The 12468-nt window shown below is 42.6% G+C and overlaps 1 protein-coding gene across 3 annotated transcripts in view; it reads left to right on the forward strand.

Moving 5' to 3' along the window:
* Positions 1-1548: 1548 nt before the first annotated feature.
* The window catches only part of LOC147902453 (ribosomal protein L11 methyltransferase-like protein), a 68471-nt gene continuing 57551 nt past the window's right edge, over positions 1549-12468 (forward strand). For all 3 annotated transcript variants that reach the window (XR_015540874.1, XR_015540873.1, XM_087373456.1), the window contains exons 1-3: positions 1549-2035; positions 6394-6480; positions 7639-7695. Coding sequence is in view for 1 of the 3 variants with exons in the window: in XM_087373456.1 (XP_087229582.1) it covers positions 1706-2035; positions 6394-6480; positions 7639-7695 (474 nt within the window). In the remaining 2 variants the exon portion in view is untranslated. The remainder of the gene's footprint in view (positions 2036-6393; positions 6481-7638; positions 7696-12468) is intronic.

Below are 12468 nucleotides of genomic sequence, written 5' to 3' on the forward strand. Positions count from 1 at the left end.
AATCTCAATGTAAGCTTTAATAAAAAAAAATTAATTCTAATATTTTTCCCCAAAAAGAATCTAACATATATCTTTATTTGAAAATAAATTTCTCTCTCTCTAACACTCCCTATTTTTTCCTAGCCCCCCCAAAATTTTCTATATTTTTTCTTACTTCTCAAATCTTTCCTATATTTTTTCCTTTTTTAATATTATCCTTTTTTGTAATCACACCCCCCCCCTTTTTAATTTCCCCCCCAATTATCCCCTCTTCCCCTAATTATTTTCAATTCTTTCTCCACTTTCCCCTAATTATTCCCAACTTTTTTCCTTTCTTATTTATTTCTAATTTCATCCTCTTTTCCTTAAGGTTCTAGATTTTCCTATTTTCTACCCGTAATTATATTCCCCCCCTTTATCCCCTTTTTTCTAAAATTTTAACCCCCTCCTCCTCTTACTCTAACTAAACCCACCTTCTCTCTAGTCCACCTTACCACACCAACCCCCTTTTGTGGCCCTCAAACTTCTCCTTATGGGGGAACGTATTTTTTTTGGAGCTGAATTATTATATCTTTCCTAACAAAGTAATATAAATATTTCCCCCCAAAAAAAAACTATGAGTTGGATCTATTTCTGGCCATTGAGGAACAGTGTTCCTTAGTTCAAGAAGTGTCAACCATCGATTCATGGGTGTTGGATAGTGGTGCCTCCCATCACATGACCTACAAGAAGGGTCTATATTGTTCCATGCAGCCTCTACAGGAACCCACCATCGTGACGGTTGTAAATAACGCAAAATGCCTTGTTGAGGGTACAGGTACGGTTTCATTTGTTTTTGTAAATGGAGATGTTAAGAAACTATCTAAATAGATGAACTCCCTTGAAAACATCGTTTGCTTTTTCTTTGGCTTTACCACTATACTAGGAGGTAGTGCCCATGTGCACTTACCCTCTTGTTTCTCTTAAAGACGTTTGAAGTTTTTTTTTTTTGGAAAATGTATTTAAAAAAAGACTCACCTACCCATGGTCCAATGAGGGGCATCGTGCCAAGGAGCAACGCAAGTATTGAACGCAGATAGTCAGCTCTAGTAGGCAGACCCCCTTGGGCTATGATGTTTCAAGTTAGAGGCTCAGTGATTCTACTGTCCACCACCTTGGTACAAAATATCATACTGGATTAAGGGTGTTTATAGACTATGAGTGGATTCATGCCACCCGCCTACCTATGGAGGAGGAATAGAATTGGAGGAGGATGGTTGCTGGGTGTGGTGGTGCACACCAGCCAGCGGTTAGCACGCTACTAACTTATGTCCCCAATGTGAGATGGGTGTAGTGGTTGGAGGAGATGGAATGGGCCAATGATGTCGCGGTTGGAAGAGTTGGCCATGGAGTGGGCATCCTCCGAGGGCCGAACATAAATCTTCTGTGTCATTGTCTAGGGCCGACCCTTCTATGGGGCCAACGAGGATGTAATACCTTCAACACCAACGTTTGCAGGATGGCTGGCGGGTGGTGTGAAGGCAAGCTATGTCCACCCATGCTTGCCTGAAGATGCATCTGGGGACATGGGCGGGAAGTGGGCAGGCAATCTTGCGGCGCGTATTGTTGCCGCGGGCTTGTTCTTAAGGCCCACGTGTCGAGTGACAAAATAAGGAAGCAGCTGAAGTACTGAAAACTCTTCTGTTGCAACCAAACATTTGTTTTTCTCAGTGTTGAAACTGAAAAGATGGCAACGCTCTCTTGTAATCACCGCCTGGTTCGTCTCCTTCCGGTTCTTGTGCTCCCCGTTTCCAATGGCCTTCCGAGACTCAAGCCTCATATTACCTTTGTAGCTCCGTTTCATTGCGAACATCCCCGGACCTCACGTTTGGGATCTAGACCTGGCACGTTTGGTTGCTTGCTGCATGCAATGCGCCTAGCACATACACGTGCTGCCACTTCTTCTGAGTTACTCGGACCAGTGGGTGCAAGTCAATTGGAGAATATGGGTGATTATAAACAGCACAACTTAATTCCAACCTTGTCAGCCAGAATCAGTTGTAGCGGCGATATTGCGGTACGTTTGCACTTTTTTTACGTCCAAAGCATTTGCAGGATTACAAAATGAAAATGTAGAGCATTGCATGGGAGCTAGGTATCTTTGTTTTATGTTTAAGCTCTGGGCAGATAATCTATGTTGTGTAGCTCTGGAAACGATTAGTTTATCTGCTGTGTCTAGTAGAAGTCCGAGAAGTTAGCTGAAATAAGCAGTGAGATTTACATTCGTTAAAGATGGACTGGGCTCGGACAGTCGACTCCTCCACAATAGAGAAGTCCATGAAATAGATGAGTGACTTGTTAATGTGCCTTTGTTAAGCCTCTTTGTTTGGCAGTCAGTTCTAGCCTCAATTTATCAGAACCAGTTACATCTAGTACAGATTGGAATTTGGAGGACATAGGTCCCTTGATATTGCTCCCATGCAAGCGTTTGCCTGTGAACGGCACTGACAATACTCAAATAAGACATTCCTTTTAGGTTTGTTTAAGGCTACCCAAAATTTGCAATCTTTGAATAACGTGTGATTGCGTGCTATGTCACTTGCAATTTAAGTGAATCAATTAGAGAACTCCCATCCACAAGTGAGCTTGATGATGTCAGGACCCTTTCAGAACAACAGTGCGTCATTCTTTGACTAAGTCATCCATTGGGTTTGTGTGGAAAGATTGCTTACATTGATATTTCAATAAATTCTTTCTATCGTTAGCTGTGCTTTGCCCTATCAACTATCTTATCTAAGCTTGTTTCCATTAAAATGCTAGCTTGGGAGAGACTAAAACGAGATACTTTAGTTTTCACAGGCATTTGTAGCACGAAGAGAATGCATTTACTTTCAAGCGTAGCCTTCTCCTTTTGTGCTAGCCTTTGTGGCTGAGCTTGCTCCTCATCTTCAAAGTTCTCATTAAAACTTATTACAAAGAGCAAGCCACCCTATATGTATCAAGGTATTGTCAAAGCATTGACTGCAGGTCAAAGTTGGACACAACAACAGAGACCTAGAGAAGGCATTCAGTGCTTTTTCAAAGACGAGGGAAGCCATCTAAATTATAGGGATGGTCAAAGGAACGATCATTCGATTGAAATAAGACAATCAAATGCTTCTATTGCAGTAAGATAGGGCATTGTGCCAAGGTTGTTGTGAAGGAGAGAAACACCATGGCAACATTGTTGTGAGGAGCTGTTCATACCATCGAGGAGGTACCTATTCACACCAATGTTATATTTGTTAATGAGGATAACCAAGTAAAGCACATAACACACAAAACATTACATGTGTAGTCGGTAAAGACGTGCCAAAAATAAAGTAATAAATAAATGAGAATGAACGTAAATTGGTGCCCATCATGTAATGATGGTCTGTTACACTTTCTCTGTTGAATCATCTCTAGGACTATTTGGTACTTGTTTCCACGTTTGAAATTTGCTTGGGTCTTTATGGCAGTCGCAGCTGGTGCAAACCCCTTTTAAAGAAGGTGGTTGTTCTTCTATGATTGGGCAGCTGCACCTTTGGAGTATTGAGGTGGTCGTTGCTATTGGAGGTTCAACTAGAAGAAGAAGAAACAGGATCCTGGATATGGCTGACGTAGAGTCTGCCATGAGAGCTTCAAGAGAACTTTCAAATCATGGATTGGCTTGGGAGCAAGAAACATATATGCATAAAGGGAAAGCAGTAAACTCAAGGCTGATTCATACAGATGTGGAGGGAGAAGATGAACAAAGGAGACCTGACATACGATGCTGCCTTGAAGCAGACCTAAGAAGATTACAACAAAACTGTTCAAGGCCAATATCGCTTACTGTAGTCTAAAGCTCCTTCCAACTGATGGAGAGGAGATGGAACTTTTGTGATGATTTGATGGAGAGGGGGGTGTCCCATCCTTTTTATAGGCTTCTTGAAGGGCAGATTAGACGAAGGGCTGACTGGACAGCAGACCAATCAGCCACCTGCCATGTAGCCTGCCACATGGTAGACATGCTGCTTGCACACAGCCAGCGGGTCTATAGATCTCATACATAGCTAGATAAATCCATTTGGTCACCTATACAGACGTTTGTAAACCTGTTATTTTGGTCCCAATGGGGTGGGATCTTGATGACATTGCCAATGCCACATAACCCACTATGTAGTTCACAATGGCAATTGTGATTGCACAAGCATGATGCATTATGGCGACCCAAATTAATGCATTCAGTGCATTGCATATGAAATTCGGCTCTTGGAAGGGGGCTTGGGTGAGTTTCATTTTGGGCCCAATTTTGGAAGCAAACACTTGGATGTTACTATTTGGGACCCCATGGCATGGTCAAAGCTACACAGTGCATGACGCAAACACCAAATCCAATAATCCAGCCCGTGATGGCTGAATTATGTCTTTCTCCCATCCTACATACATACCAGCTTCTCCTGGAGTCAAAGTGATGAAACCCCAAACTGCCCAATAGGGATCCTCAATGAACGGAGTTGAATCTAAGTATACCTTGGAGGATCGAGAAAGCCCTCATTAGAAATGCGCAAATACTGATCTTTGTGGGGAAGCTGAGCTTCACTGGAGCTCACTGGGTGCCAACCAAGTCCTGAATGTGTGTAGTTGTAGAAGGTCCTCACGTATGACCTCGTTGACCTCATGATACCCGAGTGGGAGAAATGGTGCATCAATGTTGTTCTGGAAGGGGGCAATCTATCAGTGTGGAGCCCCAATCTCTCAAACCACCTGCATGTGTGTGCGTACCAGCATCTCTGATCACCCTCAACTGCTAGGGTCATAGAAAAGGATAGTGCTAACCATGGTAGTCTGCGTCGCCGTGAAGTATAGTCACCTTATCCTCTGACAAGATACAGATAAGTGATGACCTAGAAGGCTATATCAAGATGCAATGGAGACGACCCAAACCATGGTTAACAAGTACGATCACGTTCGATGCGTACCGTTCGATATTAGTGCAGTACTAAACGAACTAAAAAATCTAAGGCGTACGTTCGATGGTACGTTTGATACCCAAAAAAAATGACAAAGATTTTAGAGTTTTGGAGTAGGTACTTGTACAAGCTTTAAAACTTGTACGAACATGTAATACAGATGCTTGATGGAGATAAAGAGGGAGAGAGATTTAGATGCTTGATGCAGCTTGAGCCTCGTCACTTGTTGGAGATGGAAAAGAGAGAGTCGAGACTCAGAGTCGGAGGTAGATGCTTAGTGTGAGATCATAGTGAGGAGAGAGGGGGTTTATATGGAGCCTTGCCATTTGGGAGGCCCATAATCAGTTTGGTAGAACCACCACCAATAACAAAACCAGTCATCCAAAACAACGAAAGCAAAAAAAAAGAACATAACGTATGGATCGTACGGTACCGTACGGAACGTTTCGTACGGTAAACGAGGGCAACCATGACCCAAACTTTGCCTAATGATCTAGTGGGACAGCTTATTGTGTATCATACGCAATACCATGAGAACCTAGAGACGCTCTACCCGAGCCTACTCTACATCAGAGAAATCCAATCCCCAACGAGGGCTACCATCTGTCTGCTGGCCGGACCAAGGAGTCGAAAAGGAGAGCCTTGGTCTAAGGGTCCTAAAAGTGTGAGGGGAAGCACTGTCTCTGCAAACTGGCTAACGAGGCACATCCTCTGCTCAGCATCGCCGATCCCATCGTAACAATAGGACCAGAAAAGAGAAGCCCTAGATCATGGGCCCTATACGTTGAGCAATTAATGACTAACCAAGTGTCGAGGTTGTGGAGCATTGAATTCAAATGATTCATCCACAAGAAAATTAAAAAGCATTAAGGACCCAGTATTGGTTGAAACCTAGGCAAAACATGGTACCCTCCAAGTAGATTAATTCAATCCATCATATGCCTTCTCAAAATTGATAAATGTTGACATGAGTAGTGGCTTTTCAAAAAGTGGTTCAAGGTACTCCAATTCTACGTAGAACTCGTTCGGGCACTATAGGCATTCATGGATCTAGATGAAATACAATAGCTTTAGGCAAGGCATTTAGGCCATAGAGAGTAGTGCGATCCTTCTCCAATAATAGGGTCTTATCATCCCCTTTGGGGACAAAAATTAGATATACATTAAGACCCGACCTTTTGTAAAGTGGCTACTTTTTGTTTCTTTTTCTTTTCCTTATAAAGTGGTGAAGCTTTCTCTTTCCTCATTGAACTTTGGTTTGTTCTCCAATTATATTTTCGTATGTTATACACTTACTTCATGAGCTCCTTTGAGCTCTGTACCTTCGTGAGTGTTTTTCATTTGTTTTAAGATTAGGGAAAACATTTTCTATTGGCTGTAAAGTTGGTTAAATTGAATAATTTTAATTGCACAAAGAGTCTTGATTTTACACTTTGTTGTTGGGCTTATCATTTCATAGGATGGATTGATGGAAGCCTTGATGAGTTTTGGGGCTTCTTCAGTGAGCATTGAAGATGGGAGTTCTAGTGGAACCGTGGATGAAGAGGTAATGCCACACAATTGAGCAGGCAACCGTTTTTTACATGTTTCTTCTTGGAGTATTCTTGTTGTATTTATCACCTAGCGTTCTAAGGATCTTACTGTATGTTAAACCTCAGACTCCATGGAGTCCACAACTCTAGATCTAGAGTTGCATTTCAAAGCATCATTCAATGGTAGAGTTGCCTTTTACTCTTTCGTATCCGCAAGGGCCCAAGCGCTATCTTGAGAAAAGTTGAATATAGATGAAGTGTATACATTGCACCAATCCATCCAATGACATGAAATGGACCTAGCAATCTTGAATGTCCTAGTCCCCTTTCACAGCATTAGACTAGCCTAACCCCAAACTAGGCTAGATATAACTTCTACCGTATGATATGTAGTGGTCATGTGAGACCTAGTTGTTGTGGGCTGTTAAGCAACCTCAATCCTTACGACAATTATTATGCATTTGTAACTGCAGCTATTCAATTACACAAGTGCATATGGATCCACATGCAGGTGTAACATTATGTATATGCACACACTTACACTTTCATGGGTGCCCATGCATACTCCCATACTCATATGTACAAGGATCTCATGTGTACCCCTACATTGGATGCATACTCATTTTATACATACATGCACTCATCCACACACACATACAAGAATGCACATCCATTTTGCATGCATGAATACATATATAAACTTAGACATTTGCCACCATTAGGTCCTCATTGTCAAGACATTCAAAATAAATATCCATTGCACAAACTGCAATTCTAAAAATAGTTGCTGCATTCTTTCCTTTGATAATATGTTTGATGCCCATCATATTTTTTGATAACGTGTTCAGTATTTATTATAAAAAATCAAGATGCTGCATTCTTTCCTTTGATAATGTGTTTGGTGTCCATTATGTTTTTTGAAGATAGGCCTAGCAAAAATAATTCATATTGATAGTTCGAGGGTTTAATTCGTAGCAATTTGCTGACAAATACCTATTGAAAGCTTTTGTGTTCTGAGAAGCTACTTGCATTTAGATGCGTTTTTTACTTGAGCTAAAGGTTTGCAAAGAATATCTATTGTGCTACAACTACAAGAAATGCATATTCTTTGTGCTTTGAACAATATATATTGCTAATTGATGAGTTATGTCCACACCCACATTCCATTTTAGGGTTCGTCAAATGGCCCGGAGGCTTGGGATAACGAGAGGCGGCACTTTTGGAAGCAGGTACATTCCCTAGGTGGACCTAATGTGTTCCCCTTTTGTGGTTATGTGAATTGACTGCAGGCTACCAAATCCCAAAGAGACCAAAGATAAATGCATTGATAGAATATCGAAGCATCGTTTGATGAACTTGTGGAAAGGTTTTGAATTAGAAGTGACCTGTATGGGTTTGAAAAAGAGAAAACAGAGATAAACAACAACAGGAAGAACGTGTCTTTAGCTCTCATTCCAGATGATCTTTTCTCAATTTTGTTAGGTATTAAAAAAAGAGGCCTTGCTTTAATGAACAACCATTTTGCTTTGTGTGTAAGCACTACTTAAAAGAGTATCTATTGGGAACACCTCTACCTAGATACATTCATATATATGTGTGTGTGTGTGAGAGAGAGAGAGAACAAGAAGAAGAAGAAGAAGAATATATTATTGTCCTCTGAAGACCAAAAAATCGGCCTATGGGACCTGAGCAATACAAAATTCTTGTACACAAAGACTCCTCCCTTGGAGGGGAGGGTATTAAGAGAAACTACCTTTATGTAGGTGAGTTCCTGTGCTTGAAAAGCTTATAGACAAACGTTCCTAAAGCTGGGGGTGACCCGCTATGTAGCATATCAGCCAGTCTGTTATGTCCCTCGAGAAGAGAGCTAAATGCTTTCCGGATGTGAGTATAGTAAGGGCATATCATTACCATGTGTTCTTCAGTTTCTGCCATTCCTTGGTCACATAATTGGCATATTCTGCTCTCTTTTGGCATATCTTTCCATCCTCCTATTTCAATCTGCAGCTGGTGTGATCGGGTGCGAAGTGAGGCCAAAGCTCTTCGCATATGTATTGCCATAGGTGTGCAAATGTACTTCTGCGTGGCTGTTTCTCTTCCTGTATAAGTAGCCCAATATTCGGGGTTAATAAATGTACGGTAGTACTCAAACTTATCTCTGTTTTCAGCTGTTTGCCATTTCCTGTGTAGTGCATTCAGCATGTCATGATGAAAGGCATCCTCATCTACCTCCTCTGGAGAGTAGTCCAAGTACCTCTCTACCTCCCATTTTTGGAACCATTTTTTTAAATCTAGTGCCCATCCAGATGCCAAAATCTTACCCTTATTCATCTTTTGGGACTTTTGACTTTCTACCCATGCCCTCTTTGGCAGCCTTTCATTATTCATGCGCTTGACCTGTGTGATGTATCTGAGTACTCTCTTCAAGGCATGCAACTCTATGGGTATGCATCCTATCTCTAGGAGTAGGAGAGAGTAGGGTGTGGTAGCCTTGATGCCAAGGTGTCTTCTAATGAAAGATTTCTGCATTTTTTCTACATCATTCCATTTTGATGATGGTATACTCCCCCCCCACACCTCTACCCCATAGAGCACTGTTTGTACCACATATGCCCCAAAAATCATGTTTCGTACTTGCCACCTTCTTGTGTTGGTATTGCTACAGTCATTTTCAAATTGATAATACTTTCCCCATCCTGCATCAATTCTCCGTTGCACACAGCTGCTCCATTTGTTATTGGCTGGAGAGAGAGAGAGAGAGAGAGAGAGAGAGAGAGAGAGAGAGCTTTTTGATTGCCTGCAATCTCGTGTCTTTGATCATGATGTATATTTGTCCTATAGTGGGATTTTCTCTTGATGTATTATAGCTCTCCCTTTCTGGGATAGCTTCTTTGTAATATATGACTAAAAGATTCCACCAAAAAAAAAAAAGTGTGTGTGTGTGTGAGAGAGAGAAAGAAAGAAAGAAATTTTATTAGAGTCTTCGGAAGACCGATGGGTCTATGAGACTGAAAGAAAACCTGATACAAATCACAGTAAGGGTGGAGCTACTGAAACGAGCATCATCACCCGTGCTGAATCCTAAGTTTGATCATACATAATCAAATACATCTGGATGTAACAATGAAAAGAAAAGGACTGGAGCGGAGCGGAATCCTCCGTATGTCATGTCCCTCTGGCTGGTGCATAGCCGGTGATGGGACGCTGGTGCCGGTCAAGGGGTGCCGTGCGTCTCGGTCTCCTGGACGAGGCTCGACGCAAGACCAGAGCTACTGTGACTCCCATGGGACATATCCCGGGTCTAAACAATGATGGGATCCTTGTGGTAGCCTATATACGATCTTGAAAGTTGGATTTCCAAGATTGGTGGCTGTGGGTGTTTGTGTGTATGTGTGTACATATGTATGTATGTCTGTATGTATGTATGTCGCGAATTGGAGCCATGCCTGCAAAGCTCAATAAACCAGTAAAAACTGCCGCAGCTATTGATGGAGTAGCTAGCTTGCTGTTCGTAGGCAAATCTGCTCTTTTGAAGACCTCACAAAAAACCCATGGAGCTGCCATAGGGTCTGCGCCAACAGCAAGAAGTTGGGCCAAGGGGGCCGTTGATCTGCGCTTTCAACTTTAGGGACCAAGAACCTACCCAACTGCCCATGGGGCTGCTGTCCCACACTAGCAGTGGTCAAAAGAGGGCAGGACTGACCTGTCAAACACAAATCAATCTTAGTGAAGTACTTCGCTCTAGCCAAATGGTCTATCAAATCATCAGAACGAGGAAGAGGTTATCTATTCTTAATTGTCACTTTATTGATCCCAGGCTAATTTACTTGGGCGAATATAGCCCATATTCAGATAATCTTGTAGCTGTGAAGCTAACTCATCCTCCTCGAGTTGGCTCATCCTATAAGGTGGAATACTAATAGGTTGAGCTCAAGGAACTAAATCTATGCGATGATCTACATCCCGTTTTGGAGGTAAACCTTCTGGCAGTTGAGGAAGGAATGCATCCATGAAATCATCTAGCAACGTTCTCAATTCATGGTGTTCAAACACACTTAAATCATTTTTGTTATTAACAGAGACAACAAATGAAGAAAGTGGAGTCAAAACACACTGATACACATCATAATGAGAAGCGTTTATTATATTCGAAAGTTGCATCACATATACAATAGGTCCCTGAGAAGAGGGAATATTATCACATTGAATACAAAATTGGGTGTCCTTGTCCAAAAAAGAGAGTGTATGATCTTTCCATCCAATCAGAATATCGTGGGTTTTAAACCACTCGATTCCGATTAACAAGTCCACATATTCCAAGTGCATGACATAGCATGTAAAAGCAGCTGTGTAGTCTTGAATCCGAATAGAAAGTGCATCGACCTTACTATGCCAAAACTGCTTCCCAGCTGGAAGCTGCACCTCGTAGGTATGATCACTAGGTGTCGTGGACAGCGCCATCTTCTGCACAAGTTTGTAGTTCACAAAATTGTGAGAGCTGCCCGGGTCAAAGAGAATGTGAACTCTTTGGTCCCTTACTTCTCCATAAGCTTGGAAAAGATCATGGGGACCAAATAACGAATTATTAAAAGTGCAACTACAAGAAAGTGGGCAGGTAATGACATTTACAGAAATACTTGTCATCGAGGCTTGGTTAGCTCCCTTAGCTGTGGTACCTTGTCCCACATGGAGCTTTGGTCCTTGCGCTTCCTAAGTGTGGCCCCGCTCCTCGCAAATATAGCGACGTTCTTCTTTCTTTAACTTCAAGGTGCGTAGGAAACGGGCTCGACCATTCTTCGTCTGAGTCGAGTTCTTGTTGGAGGCGTTGTCAATTGACTTTGACTCCCCGGTAGCAGTTGTTGACTAGAAGAACTTCCTCTTGTTCTTTCCACTCGTGTCGGCAGTAGTGGTTCCCTTTGCGCTAGCCATGGTATCATCGTAGATGCGCGTATAGTTCATGCCCTCCTGCAAAGTGGTACACTTCTTGTTCTTGGCTTGTATGAGTCAGGCAAACCTAACAAGGTGACATGATCCATCTTTGTAGCTCTGGTCTGCAAATCACGAAACTTTTGAAGATAGACTTCAAAAGTCAAATTCAGCTTGGACATATCGAGGGCCTTGAGCGTGCCTACGATATTATAGTCCTCCTCCTCCTTCAGAAACTCTTTCTTGAAGACCTCTTCAAATTCAATCCATGTGGCAGGCTTCGGTTAGAGTTCCTTCCACCACAATAAAGCCTTCCCTAATAAATACCCTGTTGCAAGCTGCATCTTCTTCTCATCGGGGTAAGGGTGAAACTGGAAGTGTGCTTGCCACTTGTGCAACCAAGTGTCAACCACCTCCTTGGTTCTGGATTTTTGATCTCCGAGATAGGGATGTGGAGTGATGTTCAGACCTAACACTGAAGCCAAAGCATCTACATGCGTGAGTGCTTGAACTATGGTGGTCAAAAGCGTGATTGAAGCTTGAATCCCTCGGAATTGCTGTGTCAACCCCGTTTGATTCGCATTAACCAGCTCAAACTTCTCATCGAGAGCAGTGGTGAATTCATTGAAGGCAGCCTTCGTAATCAAATCATCGTAGAGGCCCTGGTCGTCCCCACCTTGGTAATCCATATCTTAGGCAGCAAGCAGAAAACTGCCATGAGATTGCACTAGGAGGAGAAAACGGCAAGCAAAGGGGTGGCAAACTGATGAACTGGAAGAAGAGGGGAGGGGGACTATTCCGAACTGTCGACTGCAGTGAACCAGCCCCTGGCTGACGGGATCTAATTAGAGATGGCGGGTGAGGAGGTTGCTTTGCGCGTGTGCGGGTCTTGGAGCTGCTGCATGAGAGATGGCCGCCGAGACAAAGCGCCATGATTTGTGGCTTATAGAAGCCTGCTCTCCCAAAAAGCACACCCCTACTTTTAGTAGGGTTGATGCTTTTTTAATCTTTCCCAGCCCCGATTATCGTCCAGCCTAGTCCCGAGAGACTGGCATCTGTTGCACACCTCTTTCTAC

Source organism: Dipteris shenzhenensis, chromosome 4, assembly GCF_047967505.1.
Source record: "Dipteris shenzhenensis isolate YYH24624 ecotype China chromosome 4, Dip_SZ_1.0, whole genome shotgun sequence".
In the NCBI taxonomy this organism is placed as follows: Eukaryota; Viridiplantae; Streptophyta; class Polypodiopsida; order Gleicheniales; family Dipteridaceae; genus Dipteris; species Dipteris shenzhenensis.